We start from the raw sequence: 23,924 nt of genomic DNA, 5'->3' as shown, positions 1-23,924 counted from the left end.
CCTTTAAGTCCCATCTTAGTTGCTGTGATTTAATATCTTGGACAATATCGGTGTCATCGTAGAGTGCTTTTAATTCGATATTGGTTCTGATCCTATCTGGTTTGTGTTAATGTCGTGATGAGGTCCGAAAATTTTTCGCATATTTTTTCGAATAGGTATTCGAATATAATGTTTCGAAGTGTTTCGTTTAAAACGTCTGAGCTTTTCTTCGTTTGCTTTGGTCGTGGTCCACGTTTCACATCCATAAGGCGGGTTGACATTACTAGTGAATAACGAACGTGGCTCACGCTAACGTATTTTGTCCGGGGTATTGTTAGATATTTTATTATCTATTTTCAAACTCGAGCAGTACATTTGTATTTGTATGCAAAACATAAATACAAATGTACTGCTCGAGTTTGAAAATAGATAATAAAATATCTAACAATGGCACGGGAAAAATACGTAAGCGTGAGCCACGTTCGTTATTCACTAATAGTAATGTCAACCCGCCTATATGTTAGTACAGGTCGGACGATAGATTTATAGATTTTGATTTTGAAACTTTTGATTTTATACACTTGATTGTTGGAAGTGGAAAAAAATTAAAAAATGGAAAGTCCCCCGCATTATGGATAACTTAACTTAACGAGTAACTGCAAATTTAGCATACTTTCCTCCCCTACTATTTGTTTGGAACTAATAGGTAATTTTCTTTTTATGGAAAAATACTGAAAATTGAACAGTCTTAAATATAACGCTAATGCTAATACGACCCTGTGCCCTGTACACGCTGTCATTCCAATTGGATTTATGTATTGATACACCACGCTATCGTTGTTTCACTCTAGTAGAAGCAATAAAGTAAGATAAAAACGTCCAATTACATATATTATTTTCGAACGCAATTTAAAACACATGGGATAAGAAGTGTGAAAGGTCAAAAATTTGAACAGCACAAAAATAGATTTTTTAAAATTATTTCGGAATTTTTTTAATAGTTCGGAAAGACAAAATTGAAAAGTGTAAATAAAGAGTGGAGACTACAATACTAACTAAACGAGACATAAAAACAAGCAAATAATCACCGTTTTAATCAATTATTATCTGTTTTACAAAATTCAGTGCCTCTGTTCTGTTAATTAATTTTATACATAGTGAATACACAATACACACACAAAATACTTTTGAAACTAAGTATAAGACGGTATCACAAATTTACATCCCGTTAAGGCTTAAAGTGACAGTTTTCAATTCCTAATCAGAAACAAATATAAACATAGGTCAGGTCAAGAACACTTTTTCATGTAACATAACATGTCTGTCAAAATTTCCGTATTTTCATACAATTTCTAAAACATACTCTTTTGGTATTCATTCATTATTTATTATTGCACCAAAGAAGATTGCGTAATTAAGTGTTAAAGTTATGTACCCCAGAGGTCCCACCCAATCTATATTACCGCTCAATTCTAACCTCAAAAATGTGTTCAAGACATTAATTCAAAAACAGTTTTTAAAATACGACTGCACATTTCGCCAAAAGTTCAAACATCTACAGGATTTTAACAGACGATTCCAGGATATTATTAAAACGAGACAATTTTATAAAGTATTTTTAGAAGATAATGCAGCTAGGAGTAACAGAAGGGATGTTTTTAAAGTCTGGATGCATCATTGCGAGTGTGTCCTGGCACAAAGAATGCGAAGGTGCCAACAAATGTTTACGTTATATTCAAAGTGGTGGGAAAAAAAGGCTTTTGAAGAGTTGATTAAGAAAATGAGACAAAATATCACAAAAAGAAGCAAGGATTTTGCTCTAGGTACAGTAGGTAAGTTATTTTATACATTAACTTTCTATTTATACAGTCACTTGCAACATTTTCTTGTGAGGGTAGTTCTCACACAATAGAGATATTGCTAGTGTTAGGTTACTGTGTTAGGATATTGCACGAATGAAGTAGTTAGTGGAGCGATTTGTAGCAATAGGGCTTTTCATTCACAGTCATTTGTTTCGAGCTTCTGTCATGTGTCACATAATATTAATATATCTACGTCGTACGTTATTGGTATATACCAATGATACAAAGCAAAGACGTATGAAGTAGACATATTAATATAATACAACACCTGACAGAAGCTCGAAACAAATGACAATCGATGAAAAGCCCTATTATAGTAATTCATAAAACAATGAAGTCTGCTTCTGTCTTGCTACAAAGGTTCGCACCTAGATATGCTTATTTTTTTTCTTCTTTTTTGCCATTGCAAGAATGTTGTCCATGGAGAGCGCAGCTTTTAAATTGAAGTATTGTCTAGTTTCTTTGAGTTGCTCCTTATCACTCAATATTGTAGTTGCTAAACATTTTTCCAAATTGATATGTACCTACCTATTTCCATTGCTGTAAATTGTTTGACATTTTGTCACTTCAATTGCTCATAATTGAGAAATTTTTATTGCTCATGTAAGCACACCTTTGGATGCATCTCTTTTCTGAAAGATATAGTTCATACATTCATACTAAAAATGTTTAACTTTGGGTCCAGAAGAAAATTGTAAATTTAATAAATGTACTTGTCTAAAATACTTAAGGCCATGGGTACATAATTCGCAAATATTTTACGTCTATCCCTACTTTTTCTGTCTTTACACTGCAAATTACGTGTAGTAAAATTCACAATGGTATGGATATGTAAACATTACTAGAATGTCATTCTACTTGAAAATGTCATCATTAACTTAAAGAGATGGCTTTTAAATGTTCTTGGATAATTGTTATTTATATAATTGCAAATTATTAATTCAGTGAATAAATGTGATTATTTCATTCATAGGAGATTCTGACCAATAGAAAGCTACAGAAATCTGAATAAAATTGATAATTTTTGATAATTGCACGTCGTTAATTATATTACGTAAGATGCGCTTCGTTGCTAGGAAAAAATACATTCAGTGACATTAATGACAATTAATGTTTTAAAAATTATAAAAGTGATGACTTTAAATCGTCAAATATTTATAAAAACTTTGTGTTTAATTGTACTAATTTGTACTTACATAAATAAATTACAATAAAATTTTGGTTTTGAACAGTTTTATTCATGAAATAATCGCAACAAATTGCACTCGAACTCTAAAATTAATATAGAATGTTTGCCCTCGTGACACTTTGACATAATTTCACTCGCCGTGAAATTAAAACTGTCAAAGTGTCACTCGGGAAAAATTCAATAATTTTAGAGCTCTTGTGTAATTACTACTGATAATTTTTTCACTAACTATGTATTCAGTGATTGTAATAATTTATATATGTATGTACAACAAAAACTAATATTCAATCGAGTAAAGGGGAAAAGTGTTAAAGTGATTTTTTAATAATATATTGTTACTATGGAACCCTTACAATTTTGAACATCTTTAACAACAAAATACTTGGATCACAGAATATATTATCCTGATGTATTCTCTGCTTGGATCTTCCACAAATAATACACAATAAATAACGTTTTATTAAGTTCACGTCTAAAATCAATTATTTATCAAATACACTATATATCAATATTATTTAATCAACAACTCAAAGTATTCCTGATGCCATGTCAAATATTTAAAATTGTCACTGATTGTCAATGTCTGATTAACAATATGCTGACAATATTCTATTCGACTGAGTACGTTTTAAGACAAAGATAGATTTGGAAAATATTACCACGGACATGGTGTCCATTTTTTTGGAATCCTGAAAAAACTAATATATACTTTTAAGAAATTTAAACGCAGATTGAAAGACTAAATTATTACCGAGGGCCGAAAGTCTCTTAGAATAAATAAAACGTTTATTTTGAATGAGATATTTGAAATTAAAAATCATACTAAATTTTCTCTTAGTTTTTCACTTCTGTAACTTAGTAAAATAAACATTATAGAAGTTCTCAGGGACTTTCGGCCCTCACTAATAACGTAATCTTTCATTCTGCATTTAAATTTTTCAAAAATACTTATTAGTTTTCTCAGGATTCGAAAAAAATGAATCCCCGTTTGAATAGCATTATAGCCGAAAATATGTACTCATCCTCTTAAGAAATTTTAATATTTCATGTTAACACTTTCGTTCATGAATTAAATTTCTTCAAGCTAAAAGCCCGAAATTTGCAACATAACAAAAATGATTTTGCAAATTTTTATATTAGTTTTACATTTTCAAAATGCACAATTTGGTCACTACAAGATGTCTTCATTAGAGTCCAATGGAGTAAAAATATTGGATATATTTTTTAAAATACTTAAGTACTGAAAAGAAAAAACTACAGTATTTTATCCAATAAGTAACATAAGTTTAGTCGGTTCGCTAAACTCAGACACAACTGGCTAATGATTTTAGTAAGTAATTTTTTTGTTAATTGATGGATTTGACCATTACTTGATGGAAGTTCATTTTATCTCACAATAAAACACTGAAAACTTTTGTTTTCTATACTTCCACAAAATTTATTATTTACAACTATGTGACTACAGCTGTTTCGGCAGAGTGCCTTTCTCAAGTGATATAACTTACAATGTGTTTGCCTATTTAAGTATCTAACTGAAGAGGTTGAGAAGTGGGGAGCTGTTTGTCTCGAGTTGGTCATTCAGAATTATATCTGTTTTTTTCAGTTTATTAATTTTCATAGATTCTAAAAAAGATAGCTTAAGGCCTTTATTTTGGATATGTAGAATTTGAAACTCTTCATTGAAAGAATGATTATGATCTAGAAGGTGAAGTGCGTATGTAGAAGTGTCTGTTTTTCTATTGTTGAAAGCCCTTTTGTGTTCTGCTATCCGTTTGTCAAAAGTTCTGCCAGTTTGACCGATGTACTTTTTTGGACAGTCACCACAAGTTAGTGTGTACACACCACTCTGTAGTTGCTTTCTCTTTCGGCTTTTATTGTTCTTAATATATTTGCTTAAGTTGTTATTAGTTCTGAAAACTGGTATTATTCCTTTCTTTTTTATGTATCTGGCTATTTTTGTTGTTATCTTGCCAGTATATGTGAGAGAGCAGAAGGTACTGGGTTCTTTCTGTGGTGGTGGATACACTAATTTCAGGGATTTTTTATAAGTAATTTTTTTGTTTTTGGCCAATTTTGACAAAATTGGCAAAATTGTTGGTGAAATCGTGGTTGGCGAGGGATCCACGGTCCAAAGAAGAATATGACATATAATCCCAATTTGGATATGTGTATTAGTATGTACCGGGTGTCCCAATAAGAATGGCTCTCGGCCATATCTCAGGAACGGTTTATAGTAGAGCTTTGAAATAAAAAAATTTATAACAAAAGTTGCCTCAGGAAAAGCCTGGAAATTATTTTCATAATTGTGGGTCCACCGCTAGAGGGCGTAATTGAATATCAAAAATTAAAAAATCTAAATTTTACAAAATTTTCCTAATGAAGGGGCACTGGAAATCCGATTATTGTATTCTTCATCAAATTCTGCGCATATTTGATTTAACAAGTTTAACTCTACCTTTGCAAATAAGAGGTGGGGGTGAGTGGGAACCTTGTTATGAAAAAATGGCTGTAAGTCCGGGTCTGCTAAATCAAATTTTGAAAACTGGGTCTTGTTGAAGACAGATCTTTTTCTTCAATGTAAGCGTGATAATTTTGAACCATCCTAATAAGTAATAAGCCAGCTGGGAGGCGTTATTTAATTTTTTTCAGAAATCTAGTTTTCTTTGGAAAATATTAAATACAAGTATGCATTTTTAATCATACTTTATAAAATTAGATTAAATTAGCAATAGAATAGCGAAAACCGCATGTCGATACCTTTTGTCGTCTATTTCAAGATATCTCGAGAAACGTGTAAATTTTATACATAACTGTTACTATCACCGGTAAACTAAGTTAATGAAAAGTAGTGTGCTGTGGAAAAAAACAAAATAACATTTTCCAGATGTCAACGTATAAAAATATAATTAATTAAAACAACAATATAAAGAGAAAAAATACTATTAAAATTAAATATAACACAGAACAAAAAGAACTACTTAGTGACGACCTAAATATTCAAATTGTTGCCCATCATACACTACTCTAGAATACATTATCCAGAGAATACTAAACGCCATTCAAAGCATATCGAGAGCAGAAATTGAGACTGCTGTTCAATTTACTCTTGAAAGAGTAAATGTTTGCAACGAAAATGATGGGCAAAAATTTGAACGTTTATGTCATCACTAAATAGTTGTTTTTATTTCTTTGTAATAGGGCTTTTCAACGCTTCTCATTTGTTTCGAGCCTCTGTCATATGCCATATAATCCGTGTATAATATTAATATACGAGATATGAACGAGGCTCGAAACAAATGAGAAGCGTTGAAAAGACCTAATATACGTTGACAGCTGGAAAATGTGTCTTTGTTGTTTCCATAGCACACTACTTTTAATGAATTATTTCGTTTACCGGTAACAGTAACAGTTATGTTTTTAAATTTACACGTTTTGTAAGATATTTTGAGATAGAAAAAAGGTATTAACATGCGGTTTTCGCTATTCTGTTGCTAATTTTGTCTAATTTTGTAATATGGTATTAAAAATGCATGTTTGTATTTAATATTTTCCAAGGAACACTAGATTTCTGAAAAAAATTAAATAACGCCTTCTAGCTGGCATATTACTCAGTAAGTTGGTTCGAAATCATAACTTTTACATTGACGTAAAAGATCTGTCTTCAACAAGACCAAGTTTGCAAAATTTGATTCAGCAGAAACGGACTCACAGCCAGTTTTTAATAACAAGGTTCCCACTCACCCCCACCTCTTATACCTAAATGATCGGAATAAAACCCACTTTCTGTCACTTACGGTTGTGTCTAGTACCGACGGTAAATTTCCGACTTATTTAGTATGCTTTAAATGATGACGCATGGGTAAAGACTCGGGGACTCAACTGTAGGTACATGCCGTGTATTTAGTAAATTTTAACTTTATTTTTGGGTACCTAACAGATAAGGGCCGGATAGCTCAAGCGATAGGATGTCTGATTTCTACTCAGGTAGGCCAGGGATCGAAACTCAGCGCCAGCGAGAACATCTAGACATTTTTAAAAATGTCTGCAAGCCTAAGGTCGACTCAGCCTGAAAAAATGAGTACCTTGGGTAAAACCAGAGGAATGAAAGGTGGTTGAATCGTAACACTTGCCCTGTTACCTTCCTTGCATACGGTATGCTCTAGAGTTAGAGTCTAGAGATAGCAGACTACCCTGTTATAATCCCAAAGCCACGTTAGCTGTATAAAATGGGAGACTATTATTATACCTAACACATAGTGTTGTAAGAAATGGCAGTATTTGTAACAGATTTTTTTTTTGTCTCGTTAGTTGCAACTTTCTAATAAATTCCCAATGATTTTAAGACGTGAGTATGTGTGCTAGAATATTCTTTTTCTATATCATTTGCTCATTTCGCTGTTTTTGCATATTTATACACAGAATCTTAGTGTTTATCCAGTTGAAAGTTTCACATTGAGACTTTCAAGACTCAATTGAGTGACCTTCAATTACCATAATCATTCTCTTTGCCTTTATTCCTATGTGGGGCCAGCTTCCATCTAATTACATTTCTCCATAAGTTTTTATCTTGGGTCATATCAATATCAATCCCCTTTACCGTTATGCCGTGCCTAAGTGACTTCCCCCAGGTCTTATTTGATTTTCATCTCCTACTCCTTCCAGGAGCTTGCAGATCTCTATGCTCTTATTTTGGCGCTATCATGAGATTAGGTCTCTTTTCCGAATATCAGAGGGGTCACTCCTTCTGGAGGCAGTACCACCCTTATCTCCTAGCTACTTCCCTTCTCTCCCCAATCGCACACATAAAATTGGGGAGACTTTTTTTAATTTTGGATGCTCTGGGAAATGGGGCATCATAGGGGCCCTTCGGCGGTGACGATGCTTTCATAGGGGTGGTGGTATGTACCTTTATTCCTTATTTACCTTTATTTATTTTACCTTGTGTTTTGACCTTGTTCACTAGCTCTTTTCACTAGGGTTTTGTCTGTGCTGGACAAACAGCAGCTGATTTGGCAAATAATGTTTGCTTATTTCGCCAGCCTACCATCCGGAGGGTCTGGCCTCTGGTCACCAAGCCCTGTTTTGGATTTTCTAGAACTCAGAAAGAAGTTGATTTTGGTTGGTGCTGTCGGCCGATTACAAGATTTTTTTATTTAAGTTATATTTTGACCTACATATAGGCTATTGATTATGTATTTTAGAAAGGAACTACAACGTTAACGGGGTTTTATTGTTTCATATAGTCAATGGACCTGTAAATGTGAAAAACTCACGGAGTGCTACCATTTAAAGGGGTGCGTTTTTGATAAAGGGGTGAATTAGTCCCTAGGCACAGGGCGAATTAGGGTGAGTTCTATGCACTTTTGCACAGTTTACAGTAAACACGTCTACAGTAAAATTGTTCCAGCTTAAATTTACTATCGAAACATCACATATTAAAGTCAAAAATATTTTTTTTTTTTACAAAAATATATTCAAAAGAAAAGCAAGAAAAAAACACAAAAGATAGCAATTTTGTTTTTTGCCCCATAACTTTTTGATTCACAGAAAAAAACTTTCCTCCTTCCACTTTAAAATGACGTTTGGCAGAAGTCCCTATATGATTTATAGTTTCCAAAATATGATACTTTAAAATGATGTACTGTAAAAAATTCTAGGACTATTTTTAAACAAGAAATGCTTTTTCAAAATGTGACATATACACATGCAATAGGTCCCACTAAGTTGAAACCATATGTAAAACTTTTTTATTTTTAACTTTATGAAAAAAAATATTCTTTATAAAATGCTCTGAATAGTCTAAAACCTAAGATGCAATCATCAGATATAAGATTTTATTAATAGTGTACGAGGTATGTTTAAAAATATGAAATTCGCTCAAGAGTAAAGTACGTTTATATTTCACAATATCGAAAAGTGTTATTAAGAAAAGTTATTAGGAATTAAAAATTATGTTATAATATGCAATTATTATATTCTTCTAATTGAAAAACATAAAAAAATTTAAAATTTTTCTCAAATTACGGATACTCTTGGATATCCTACGGATATCTTGTTTAAAAATACCCCTAGAATTTTTTGCAATACACCATTTTAAAGTAAAGAAAATAATCTTTTTTTTTATTCCACAATGTATATATAGTCGGAGAGATAGAAGCGGATTTTGTGCGTGATAAGTAATATGGAAAAACTATATGAGGATATGTTGAATTAGTTGTGTACATGAATTTCACCAACGGTCGGAAACCAGAGTGGGGGCCGAGGGTAGTTATAAGGGGTCAAAGTCGCGGTTTGTATTATTTTTTTTTGTGACGCTCATGATCGAGATAGTGCACCAAAATTTGGGAATAAGTAGGTCGTGACGTAACTAAGTAAAATCTCTAGGGGCGAAACGCTGCGTGGCCGACAAAGGGGTGGGGGTAGGGGTAAATATAAAAAATATAAAGGGTTTTTTTGCAACGTTCATGATTAAGATAGTGGACCAAAATTTGGGAATAAGTAGACCATGACATTACTAAGTAAAATCCCCAGAGCCGGAAACCAGAGTGGGGGACGAGGGTAGTTATAAGGGTCAAAGTCGCCGTTTTTATTTTTTTTTTGTGACGCTCATGATCGAGATAGTGCACCAAAATTTGGGAATAAGTAGGTCATGACGTAACTAAGTAAAATTTCCATGGGTGGCACGCTGCGTGGCCGACAAAGTGGTGGGGCAGGGGTGAATACAAAAAATATAAGAGGTTTTTTGCGACGTTCGTGATTGAGGGAGTGCACCAAAATTTGGAAATAAGTAGACCATGACAACTAAGTAAAATCCTCAGAGCCGGAAACCCGAGATGGGTACGAGGGTAGTTATAAGAGGTCAAAGTCGCCGTTTTTATTATTTTTTTTGTGAAGCTCATGATCGAGATAGTGCACCAAAATTTGGGAATAAGTAGGTCATAAGGTAACTAAGTACAATCTCCAGGGGTGGAACGCTGCGTGGCCGATAAAGGGGTGGGGGTAGGTGTGAATATAAAAAATATAAGGGGTTTTTTGCGACGTGCTAGATTGAGATAGTGCACCAAAATTTGAGAATAAGTAGACCATGACTTAGCTAAGTAAAATCCCCAGAGCCGGAAACCAGAGTTGGGGATGAGGGCAGTTTTAAGGGGTCAAAGTTGCAGTGTGTATTATTTTTTTTGTGACCCGGCACAATATTTGTATCCCACGCAGCGTTTCGCCCCTGAAGATTTTACTTAGTAATGTAATGATCTACTTATTCCCAAATTTTGGTGCACTATCTCGATCACGAACGGCAAAAAAACCCCCATATATTTTTATACTCGCCCCTTCCTACCACCCCTTTGTACCCCAAGCAGCGTTCCGCCCCTGGAGATTTTACTTAGTTACCTCATGACCTACTTACTCCCAAATTTTGGTGCACTATCTCCATCATGAGCGCCACAAAAAAAATAATAAAAACCGCGACTTTTACCCCTTATAACTACCCTCGTCCGCCACTCTGGTTTCCGCCTCTGGGGATATTACTTAGCTATGTCATGGTCTACTTATTTCCAAATTTTGGTGCACTATCTCAATCACGAACGTCGCAAAAAAACCCTTACATTTTTTTATATTCACCCCTGCCTCACCCCTTTGTCGGCCACGCAGCGTTCCACTCCTGGAGATTTTACTTAGTTACGTCATGATCTACTTATTTCCAAATTTTGGTGCACTATCTCGATCATTAGCGTCACAAAAAAAAAATAATAAAAAACGGGACTTTGACCTTCCTCCCCCACTCTGGTTTCCGGCTCTGGGGATTTTACTTATTTATGTCATGGTCTACTTATACCCAAATTTTGGTGCACTATTTCAATCACAAACGTCGCAAAAGACCCCTTATATTTTTTATATTCACCCCTACCCCCACCCCTTTGTCGGCCCCGCAGCGTTGCGCCCCTAGAGATTTTACTTAGGTACGTCATGACCTACTTATTCCCAAATTTTGGTGCACTATCTCGATCATGAGCGTCATAAAAAAGAATAATAAAACCCGCGACTTTGACCCCTTATAACTACCCGCGGCCCCCACTCTGGTTTCCGACCGTTGGTGAAAGTCATGTACACAACTAATTCAACATATCCCCGTATAGTTTTTCCATATTACTTATCACGCACAAAATCCGCTCCTAGCTCTTAGACTAATACCTAAATGTACAAGAAAAAAAGGCATAATGAGAAATTTAAAAAATAATCATTAAAAATATCAAAAATCATTAAAAGTATAAAACCTTGAAAAGGCATAACTTGCTTAAAAAGATCCGTATAACCTTACACAATAAACCCTTTTAAATGTAATTTGCTTCTCTTTCTACTAAATGTACCATTGCATAAACCTAGAACTGCGTAGAAAAAAAGTTACAGAACAATGTATGCGAAAAAATGGGGAAAATGGCCCAAAGATTCTGTGAGCGGCGAACTTTGAAAAATCCTATTTCGGAAACTATAAATCCTAGAGATTTTTACCAAACTTCATTTTAAAAGGGAACGATGGAAGTTATTTTTCGCTGAAGCAATGCCTATACCTATATCCCTGTGGAAAAAAGTTATGGGGCAAAAAACAAAATTTAACCTGGAATAATTTTCCTGTAGACTTGTTTGCACCAAAATTGCATAGAACTCACCCTAATTTACCCTGTGCCTAGGGACTAATTCACCCCTTTCGCAAAAACGCACCCATTTAAATGGTAGCACTCCGCGGTTTTTTTTTTAATTTAGAGGTCCACTGACCATATGAGACAATACAATCCCGTTAACGTTGTAGTTCCTTTAGCTCTCGTATTTTGAACATAATCAATAGCCTAATAGAGATGTAAAACAAACTAATTAAGTGTTTATTTATTTATGTCGTATCTTAATTTTTTACTCACATTTTTTTGTGACTATTCCTATATTATAACGTCAAAAGGGAAATGAATAAACAAATTAACCAAAGCAAACATATTTCTAGGTATATCAGCATATAACTGGGACAAATACAGGATCCAAGATGAAGAAATTAGAAAAAACGAACAAGAATTCGAGTATGTAAGGATTTTAAAAGAGAGCACTATTTGCCTAGCTTGCGACACAACGAAAACACCAAACGGCACCAGCTCACATATATGCGAATGCGGTCACACTCAAATTCCAAAAACTTACGATGACTGGGTGTTATTTATCGAAAAACCCGATCTGGTAATCTGGAGAAGACTTCACCATTCTGGATCAGGTCAATACGAATATAAAGTGTATGGTACTTACAATGATGTGTCAGCCGAAGATTTTTTGAATGTTCAAGTTGATATTGACTATAGGAGGAAGTGGGATACGAGTGCAGTTATCCTTGAACACGCAGAGTCTGATCCTTTGAAGAATTCTAACAGCGATGTCATTTACTGGGAACTTTTATGGCCTGTAAGTATGTTATTCGACTGAATGTTTTTAAAATGTTAAATCATACAATAAATATCACTACAATTCTTTCGTAGTACATTTGAGTTATGTAGTAGGTACAAAGCAGCTTTTTTGGATTTGTATCTGCTGACTACAATAATTATAAATTTATTTTTAAAGCATAGTTATTTTTTGTCAAGACTTTCAAAATTTTGCCTGTTGTCGCAGATAGTAGTCGGAGAATAGTCCAGGGTAATAAGGTTTTTTCCATGACACTTGAACAGCCAGGGTACTGAAGCGTTATTTCGACAGGTAATACCTATAAGAGCAAATTGTAACTATTTCCTGCGTAGGATCTGGCGGCCATTTTTATTTATAAACAATTAAGTGTCAAAAAATGACATTTTTCACTTTTTTTTTCAAATCAATGGAAAACAGGGAAACTTATGGTTTTTTTAGGACAAATATCTTCGAGATTATGGAAAAATCTTTAAAATGACGTATTACAAAGTTTGATATACTCATTTATTGTTAATATAATTGCGAAAAAAGGTCGGAATTGCAAAAAAAAATATTTTCGCAATAACTGTTGTAAAAATTAGTGTACAGCTTTAAAATTTTTGTCAAATAAGGGTTCTTTGGTTTTTCGCTTTGAAATTTTTATCACATATTAAGCACCAAAGAACCCTCATTTGACAAAAATTTCAAAGCTGTACACTAATTTTTACAACAGTTATTGCGAAAATAATTTTTTTTGGCAATTCCAACCTTTTTTCGCAATTATATTAACAATAAATGAGTATATCAAACTGAGTATATCAGACTATATACGTCATTTCCATAATCTCGAAGATATTTGTACTAAAAAAATCATAAGTTTCACTGTTTTCCGTTGATTTGAAAAAAAAAGGGGAAAATGCCATTTTTTGACAGTTAATTGTTTATAAATAAAAATGGCCGCCAGATCCTACACAGGAAATAGTTACAATTTGTTCCTATAGGTATTACCTGTCGAAAAAACGCTTCATTACCCTGGCTGCTGAAGTGTCACGAACAGGGTATATGTTTGTCTTATTACCCTGGCCTAGAATGTGTTCAGAGAGAAAGAGATGGATGAAAACCATGACTTCATTATGTGATTTTTAAATGTAGTTAACAGGTTGTGTTTTTGATGAGCATCAAGTGGATGTGCCTTTTTGCATTGTAGGATTTTCGAAGTCATTTCTAGTTTTGACAAACAGAGTAGGTTTCTGTTATGATTTAAGTACATAATGGATGAGCTATATGGAAGATATGAAACCTTGTGACTAGCTTTTATGTATTCCATTGATCTTGACTGGAACAGGATTCGGTAGAAGCGAAGTATCCTTCCATTGGACGGATCTGTTGTCTGCCACTTCACAAACAAAATAAATTTTAGTATGTTTTTTAAATTTTAAATTTGGCTGGCTAATTATTTTTTATTAATATAAAGTTTTTTATATATTTACCTAAAACGATTCACTTAATTACTTTAGAGTATTTTGTACATTTCGCCGCCGCCTACGAAAAATATAACTCCGAAAAATGCCGTTAAGAGTAGAACTTTCAATGAACGCCGCGAAAAATATTATTTTCGATTATATGATTGTAAAAATTATAATCCCTAATAAAGTGTTAGCGAAAAAATTTATTTTTTTGAGGAGTATCGGCAAAAAACATCAATTTTGTTTGTGGGTCCACGAAAATTATAATTAGTAAAAAGTTCTCAGAAATAATTGTTTTCGTCAGCAGAAACAGAAACAGAAAGGGAAATAATTGTTTTCGTCGGCATGAGCTATAATAGTCTAAGAGCTAGTGAACCCTCCGACTAACGGTCTTCCTGTAAGGCTAGAAATTTGTATATAGTGATAATTCATAGCACCCCAATGCTAAAAACCATGACCTGGCAGGTATCAGCCCTGCACGTGTATCTACCAGGTGAATCGAAAAGTGCATAGTTTAGGGGTACAAATAAACTTTCTCCTGTAGGGTTTAAATTTAAGTATGTGTTTGAGTAAGTCATTTAGAAGAAATGTGTACAATGACAGGCGATTCTGAAGAGCATAAGACCTTGCCAGGCGAGGGGAAAGATTAGGGGTTTTTCCTAAAATTATTTTTTTTGCATCGAACAAATTTTTTTGGTTTTTTGAATCATTCCAAACAGAAAAGGTATTTTAATAGTTATTTTTTTATTAGTTAGTTTTAGTTAGTTTAGAAAAGTTAATAGTTTTTGTTATACAAGCGATTGCAAATTTTGAAAATTGCGAAATCGGCCATTTTTAACCCTAAATCGGACATTTATCTAAAAATTTGAATGTTGCCAAGGTACGTAGATATTCTTTAAACATTGATTGATGAAATTGCGAAGAGTTTTTTGCAATAAAATATCGAAAACCCCTTTGTTTTTTTAATTGCTAATCAAGCGGGCGCGACACTGTAGTATAAGTGAGTACGTTTGAGTTTGCATAAATTCATTATCTCGAGAATGGGCAAATTTAAAAAAAAATCCTCAGACAGGTCGATTTTTATTTTTGAATTAGGACTTTTTGGCATATATATAATACTAGTGACGTCATCCATCTGGGCGTGATGACGTAATCGATGATTTTTTAAATAAGAGTAGGGGTTGTGTGATAGCTTATTTGAAAGTTTATTTAATTCTCTATTCAGTAATATAATAACATTAACATAATTATTTATACACGGTTTACAAAAAAAATTTTTCTTCTATTTATCAAATTTAATCAAAGTTAATTTAATAAAAACATTTTTTTACACCCTGTATAAATAATTACGTTAAAGTTTATATTAGTGAATAGAGAATAAAATAACATTTCAAATGAGCTATCACACAACGTCTACTCTCATTTAAAAAAATCATCGATTACGTCATCACGCTCAGATGGATGACGTCACTAGTATTATATATATATATATATATATATAAAACAGATGAAATAGAGAATGTGGAAAAAACATATATATATATATATATATATATATATATATATATATATATATATATATATATATATATATATATATACTGAGGATTTCTCTTGAAATTTGCCCATTCTCGAGATAATGAATTTATGCCAACTCAAACGTCCTCACTTATACTACAGTGTCGCGCCCGCTTGATTAGCAATTAAAAAACAAAGGGGTTTCCAATATTGTATTGCAAAAAACTCTTTAGGATTTTATCAATCAATGTTTAAAGAATATCTACCTACCTTAGCAACTTTGAAATTTCTAGATAAATGTCCGATTTAGGGTTAGAAATGGCCGATTTCGCAATTTTCAAATTTTTCAATCGCTTATATAACAAAAACTGTTAACTTAAGAGAAAAATCATTAAAGACCTTTTCTGTTTGGAATGATTCAAAAAACCTAAAAAAATTTGTTCGATGCAAAAAAAAAATAATTTTAGGAAAAACCCCTAATCTTTCCCCTCGCCTGGCAAGGTCTAATGCTCTTCAGAATCGCCTGTCATTGTACACATTTCTTCTAAATGACTTACTCAAACACATACTTAAATTTAAACCTTACAGGAGAAAGTTTATTTTACCCCTAAACTATGCACTTTTCGATTCACCTGGTAGATACACGTGCACGGCTGATGCCTACCAGGTCATGGTTTTTAGCCTTGGTGTGCTATGAATTATCACTAGACAATTTTCTAGCCTTACAGGACGACCGTTAGTCGGAGGGTTCACTAGCTCTTAGACTAAAACGTGTTTTCTACTTTTAAGGACAAAAAAATTCCGAATTGAAAATTATTTTACTCATCATATTTGAAACATTATTTGGTTAAACCATCTCCTTTTCGTTGGTAACAAATATATTATGTATATTAATTTGTCTGGACTAAATTACGGTTCTGTTGATATCATAGAAGACTTGGTATTCACACAATGTTGCCAAACTGAATTTTGTTATATTTGGTTTAAATTTTTTAGCCGATTTCCAAGCGTACTATACACTATTATACTTCTCTTTCGCCGTTTCTACTTTAGGTACAGTTCCTAGCTTTGCAGCACTCTTATCTTTTAGAGGAATTGTGGAGATTTTTTCTCTTAAGCTATCGATATTACATTTTATTGCTTAGGCTTGGCTTCAGTGAAATTTTCATCCACATTCTGCACTACGATAGACCCTTACGGCATTTGATTTTAGTTTCGTTTTTTATGGCTGGATCAAATAGTTAATATTTGATTGCAGCTTCGTCTTTGGTTGTCTCTGTTCCGTGGTGGTTGAGTACGTGTGTGATCTTATTGTCCACGGAAACAATTAAATGAAATTAAAATAAATGTAAAAACAACAAACTGTCTGTCAATAATATATGTATTTCAATCGGTAAAAAGAATGTGGAAATGTCTCGAAAGAGGGTTTGTTATTTTAGCGAGGGTGTGACCGCACGGGGTGCTCGCTGTGCCTCTACTGAACTAGACCACAAACACTAATCTGTCATTATGTGGTTCTACCATATGGCCAGACAGGCGACAATTGATTAGATCTGGTGTTTTAAAAACTGCAAAGGCATTTTACCTGAATAGGGATATATTTCGTTTCTTAAAACTTAACAGGCCGTTCTATGCATATGGTTTGTATATTAGGAACGAAACACATGTGAATTTTAAATGACCCAAATTATTTCGTTTAGAAAGGAAAGTTAATATTTAAAATTAGCAGTTAAAAAAATAGTAAAATAGTAATTGATGCGTGTCGCCACAACACCCCCTTTCGAGAATATAAGACGATAAATAATACAGTAAAACCTCCGTTAACCGAAACCTTTTTAACCGAAACATCGTTTAACCGAAATGGCTGACAGTTTCCATAATTTTGTCAATAAAATGTAAATTTCAAAAAAGCAATAAAATTAAGGTAACTCAACATGTTTAAGAGTGTTTTTTAAAGAAATCTTCGATTTTCTGTTGTATTCTCCTTTGACAACGATGTTTTGCAACTATATATCTCTGATACCATGTAATTTGAACAAGAAGAATATAAAAAACAATGTTATTTTTAACCGAAATTCTTGTTATCCGAAACGGTCTCCCCCCCCCCCCAATTATTTCGGTTAACAGAGGTTTTACTGTACATATATACGTATAATGAAAATTGAAAATAACAGAACACACAACGCAATGTTTATACCAGGAAAAAAATCACTGAATTCACTGAAAAATGTTATTACCGACACTCGCTTGATATCTTCCAGTGAATCTTGTTTTCCTCTTCGGTCTGCTGTTCTCATTGTCTGTGTTAGTTTTGCTGGACACTGTCATTTTCTCTGGCTCGTGATGGATATTTTCGTAAAGCTCGTAAGCAGGTTTCAATCTGTCTATGGAAATTGTTACTTCTTTTCCATTTACACGGACGAAAATGTCTTGTCTCCTCGCTTAATAACTGGAAGAGGACCGTGATATGGGTTTTCTAAGCTGCTTTTGATTGTATCACGGCGGACGAAAACGTGAGAGGTGGTCTTCATGTCTTTGAATATAAAGGTGCTTTTGGACCCATGTTGCGACGGTTGCTTAGGACGGAGATTTTCGAAATGGTTTCTAAGTGTTTTTAAATAAATGTGAGCACTGTCGTCGGTGTTTCTTTGCGACGAAAACAATAGTTCACCTGGCAAACACAATGGTTCTCCATAAACGAGTTCGGCGGCTGAAGTACCTAAATCTTCTCTTCACGCTGCTCGTATGCCCAGTAACACTGAAGGTAGGCTTTCGGTCCATCGGATATTCTCATGGCATCGAATTGCTGCTTTTAACTGTCGATGAAACCTTTCTACCATACCATTTGCTTGAGGATGATAGGCGGTTCTCCTTAAATGGATAGTTTCAGTTAATTTGCAGATTGATTTGAAGATATGCGATTCGAATTGTCGGCTTTGATCTGTTGTGATGCGCTTGGGAGTGCCAAAACGAGCTATCCAACCAGAAAAAAATGTTGTGGCTACTGTGTCTGCTTCTTGATTAGGCATTGGGAAGGGTTCTGGCTAACGTTTGAAACGATCGACACATTAGACAGTATCTGTTTCCTTCTGAAATCGGCATCACTGTAATGTCTATGTGGACGTGTTCGAATCGGCTGGAAGGTGGTAGAAAACTTCGAGTAGGTGAAACAATGTGGCGCGATATTTTTGGCACTGTAGCAGGGTCGGCCCGTCGGGGTAGGAAAGGTAGGCGCCGCCTAACCTCTTCAAATGTACAATACAATAATAAACGCTGTGTCTAGGTACACGCTAACGTGTACGCAAATAAAAAAGTTAGGTACACGCTTAAACGTCATCAAGTCAGTGACGTCATTATTTAGCGTGTACTATGACTGGGTTTTTTGGTACACGCTAATTTGAGCCACGTGTATGCTGTGGTATTAAGTATCTGTAAGTATCGCGAGTGTCAGAGTGTGATTAGAATTTGTCTAATCGCGTTATGTTTACACCTTAATATTGATTTGTAAAAAGTTTCCGTATTTTTTAATTGTTTAGTGTTTTTTTTTTAAATTAACTATGGAGTGTGGACAATTATTTAGTTCTTTTAATGAGTTTAACAACATTTTAAAACAGTATGAAAACATAAGAGACAAAAATTCTTGATTAAGGGTAGCAGAAATAAGAAGATAAAATATACGGGGCGATTGATTAGTGCGATAAAGCTCAGTAGTAGATCCGCTATAGTAATAGATGGCAATAAAAGTTAGTAACAAAAATGTTAGCAAACTTTGAGCTTCATATTACAAAATTACTAAAATTAGTTAGAATGTTACAGGGCGTTCGATAATATATTGGCAGACCAAATTTATGTTTTTTAAATGGAACACCCTATATTTTATTTTATGTTCGAAATCTTCTTAACTTCCATATCACAAAAATATAAAGGTTTATTATGTTATACAGGGTATTTACAAAGTTATAACTAATTTTCTATGAAAATCGGTAATAAGTTCAACTCCCTGTATAAATAAAAATAAACACCACAGCAAAAATAAACACTAATATAAACTGGTATAATTAACTTAAGTATAAAAATTATTTTAGCAGTATTTTGTATATTATATCATGTTAACTAATATTTATTTTGCTAACCTGAATATATACTTTTATATACATATTGTTTTATTACAATTAAGTTTGAAACATCTGAATAGTTTTGCTTCCCTTCCCCTTCCCTTAATAAAAATATTTTCTATCAAACAAACAACAAACACTAAACATATCAAAATAGCGTGTACCAAAATATAAAGTCACTGTGCACGCTAAATAATGACGTCATACTGGCTTGATGAAGTTTAATTCGCGTGTACATAACTTTTTTATTTGCGTACACGTTAGCGTGTACCTAGACACAGCGAATAATAAATTATTTATTAATATAAATTACTGATTTCAAAATTGTAACCTATAAATTTTGACTATAAGTATCTAAAATAAAAAAGGTACTTTTTAATTTCTCTTAGAAGTTGTAATTATTGTACGCTCCTCGTAGTAGTGCTACTCACTTCTATTATGGCACTACCCGATAGTCAGGCACTTTTCAAATCCGCCTAAAGAACAGAACAGAATGATATGCGTCTCTCATTCTTTACGCTAAGCACAGCACTGTAACTGTGGCTTGTCTAGCCGTAGTGGACGAGAATCTCCGGGAACTTTTTGGGGCTAGGTTAGGCTACATTTTTTTGCGCTTTCGACAATGGTTGTCCCGAGCTGCATCTCGGGATAGCTAATTGTATATTTTAGAATCCTGACTACAAATACTGAAAAAACTAAAAGTGCGAATTTTTGTCATGAAATTTGGTACGTGGGGTTAGAATAATATTTGGAACAAATTTTCCAAATATCGTGTAATTTAACCAAATAGATAGGGTTTAAAATTTAAATTTGAGTTGACTATGACTATCTTGAAAAATGTGAACCATCACACTTGCTTGACTGCAAAATTTTAAATTAGCCGCAATATAGGGGTGTCTTCATCTTAAATGCAACACACTGTGTATATAGGTATACGAGTATATAATATGTAGAGTATAGAGTATATAAAGGTATATATTATGTATATTGTCGCCTACCCGCATAATGAGGTCACGAGCCGCCACTGCACTGTAGACACGCTAGAGTCCATTTCCTCACATCTGATAATGGAAGGCCAAATATATCGCTGTGTGATCATCTTCACAGAACTGTTGATTCCGGGATCCGGGATGTGCTAGATAAGGCATGGTGCGAAAAATTGCCATACTGAGTGGTTTCGGTACAAATGGTCTGGCTGTAGATGTTGATATGTCACAGTACAAACTTACGTTTTGTTCAGAAAACCGTATTTTCTTTATTTGTAACGATGTTTTCTCTCTTAAGTAAGTTTGCAGTTCTGGATATGTTTCTTGTGCGAGAGCTAAGTCCATGATGTCGATATCTTTTTTGATGCTATCGACTCGAGATAATGGGTCTGCTACAATATTCGTTAATCCAGAAATGTGCTGAATGTTAGTGCAAAACTCTCCTATACTATACAGGGTGTTTGGTAGGTCGATGGAAATTTTTTAAGGGATAATAGGGGACACCATTTGCAACATTTTTTGCTAATAATGTATCGCTCAAACTGTTAAGGTTTCCGAAATAAAGTTAAATTTGTCAATATTCGACAACCGTCTATTTCACGTTTAAAAATGATCTAGGCGTACTACCTCCCTGTTTTACAAATGGAATAAAAATGTAAACCTACAACACTGACTCTTCGCATACAATTTCCATCAGCCATAGTCATTCTCCGAACGCATAACAAACAAAAAACAATCTACCTGCTATGTTAACAAACAATCTACCTGCTATGAAGTGGTTTATTTTGGTTTATAAACATGGTTATTGTATGCGTATGAAAGGTGCGTTTTACTGTTTTGACATCCGAATTGTGTTTGGAGTTGCATTAACAACGAAGGGTTTTTGCAATCTGAGCAAGTAATACGTAAGGCATTTTGTATGTCAGGGAAGTATCTCGCTTAGATAATTATTTTTAAAAATAAAATAGATCGAATTTTCGAATATTGACAAATTTAACTTTATTTCGGAAACCTTAACAGTTTGAGCGATACATTATTAGCAAAAAAATTTGCAAATGGCGTCCCCTAATATCCCTTAAAAATTTTATATCGACCTACCAAACACCCTTTATAATCTAAATATCTAAATTGTCTAATTAGGACTACATTTGTCTAGCTTCTGAGTGAAGGCGAAGGTGATTGGTTTGTGGTCTGTATATATCGTTATGTCCTTGCCTTCGATCATATGCCGATGACCTTGTTCTCATAACAGACAACTTAGGAGAAGCTGAGTTAAGGCCGGCGCCCACTTGTACGGAACAGCCCGCTACGGAACGGATCAGGACGATCGGAATTTTAATATTTTCGTGTATTCAAATGACTCAGCGTCTACTTTACAGAATCGTAACACATCGCTTCACACCGCAACGCGCCGATATCTCAGACATCTCGGAAGAGAATTCTTTTGCCGCTCGCCGTAATGCAGTGTAGCGATTCGATTCGATACCCAGTGTATAGTTAGCGCTTCCACAACGGAACAAGAAACACGTGGGCGGTCCAAGGTTGTCTTTATTTTATGTAAGCAGATGTTAGACTATTAGACCAGGGCGCATCTGTAAAAATATTAGTACATTTAGATGTTGAGAGATGACTCATATTTTTTTTTTTGCAGAAATTGCTTGAAAATAACTCATATAATAATAATTGAGTTATCCTCCCACTTAAAAAGTCCGGAACATTGTTTAAATAATCAAAATGTCAAAAAATTAAGGAAAAATTCGATTTTTTTCTTCGTTTTGTGATTATAACTTTATAGTCTAAGAGCTAGAGAACCCTCCAACTAACGGTCGTCCTGTAAGGCTAGCAATTTTTCTAGTGATAATTCATAGCACACCAAGGCTAAAAACCATGACCTGGCAGGCATCAGCAGTGCACGTGTATCTACCAAGTGAATCGAAAACTGCAAATTTAGGAGGTAAAATAAACTTTCTCCTGTAAGGTTTAAATTTAAGTATGTGTTTGAGTAAGTCATTTAGAAGAAATGTGTACAATGACAGGCGATTCTGAAGAGCATAAGACCTTGCCAGGCGAGGGGAAAGATTAGGGGTTTTTCCTAAAATTATTCTTTTTGCATCAAACAATTTTTTTAGATTTTTTGAATCATTCCAAACAGAAAAGGTCTTTAGTGATTTTTCTCTTAAGTTAATAGTTTTTGTTATATAAGCGATTGAAAATTTTGAAAATTGCGAAATCGGCCATTTTGAACCCTAAATCGGACATTTATCTAAAAATTTCAATGTTGCCAAGGTACGTAGATTTTCTTTAAACATTGATTGATGAAATCCCAAAGAGTTTTTTGCAATATAATATCGAAAACCCCTTTGTTTTTTTAATTGCTAAACAAGCGGGCGCGACACTGTAGTATAAGTGAGGACGTTTGAGTTTGCATAAATTCATTATCTCGAGAATGGGCAAGTTTCAAGAGAAATCCTCAGACAGGTCGATTTTTATTTTTGAATTAGGACTTCTTGGCATATATATAATACTAGTGACGCCATCCATCTGGTCGTGATGACGTAATCGATGATTTTTTTAAATAAGAGTAGGGGTTGTGTGATAGCTCATTTGAAAGGTTATTTAATTCTCTATTCAGTAATATAAACATTAACATAATTATTTATACAGGGTGTACAAAAAATTTTTTTTCTTCTATTTGTCAAATTTAATCAAAGTTAATTTAATAAAAAAAATTTGTTTGTACACCCTGTATAAATAATTATGTTAATGTTTATATTAGTGAATAGAGAATTAAATAACCTTTCAAATGAGCTTTCACACAACCCCTATTCTCATTTAAAAAAATCATCGATTACGTCATCACGCTCAGATGGATAACGTCACTAGAATATGTCAAAAAAGTGTAATTTAAAAATAAAAATCGACCTGTTTCGTGATTTTTCTTCAAAATCGTCTATTTTAGAGAAAATGAATTTATTCTATAATTTTGCCTCTCTCTGTATATTATAATATTATATTCATTCTGGTACGAATAAGGCTTCGCCAAATAAGTACCGGCGGATCAACTGAGGACATGACACAGGACAGCAGCTGTGTCATTAGTGGCTCGTGGCTAAGGAATACAATTCCTAACAGGTGCGGTGCCATAAAGTCGGAGGCGACAATCAAATAATGATTTAACCGGCTGCGATACTGCGAACCTAAACCTAAATTAAAACCGAATGTGCGCCGGTATAAACAATCAACCGTTACCAGGAGGTACGGAAGGGCACTCTATTGTCCTGGGGTTGAGGAATCGGCGCCGAAGGCGGATGAGCTGAAAAATTCAGTCAACGGTAGTGGAATCAGGAAAGCAACGGGAAACTACCTGATTATAACTTCCCTAGTAACTCATG

General features: G+C 33.9%; 1 protein-coding gene across 3 annotated transcripts in view; it reads left to right on the top strand.

The window, feature by feature from the left end:
* Positions 1 to 871: 871 nt before the first annotated feature.
* LOC114331112 (stAR-related lipid transfer protein 7, mitochondrial) overlaps positions 872 to 23,924 on the top strand; it is a 50,394-nt gene continuing 27,341 nt past the window's right edge. The window contains exons 1-2 of one of the 3 annotated variants that reach the window (XM_028280585.2): positions 872 to 1,811; positions 12,023 to 12,468. In XM_028280585.2, coding sequence (XP_028136386.2) covers positions 1,409 to 1,811; positions 12,023 to 12,468 — 849 coding nt within the window. In that variant the 5' untranslated portion in view covers positions 872 to 1,408. The remainder of the gene's footprint in view (positions 1,812 to 12,022; positions 12,469 to 23,924) is intronic. The other 2 variants (XM_028280586.2, XM_028280587.2) reach the window with 2 other exon arrangements.

This window comes from Diabrotica virgifera, chromosome 4, assembly GCF_917563875.1.
Source record: "Diabrotica virgifera virgifera chromosome 4, PGI_DIABVI_V3a".
Lineage (NCBI taxonomy): Eukaryota > Metazoa > Arthropoda > Insecta > Coleoptera > Chrysomelidae > Diabrotica > Diabrotica virgifera.
The sequence above is the reverse complement of the archived record's forward strand: the minus strand, read 5'-3'. Positions and strand labels throughout refer to the sequence as shown.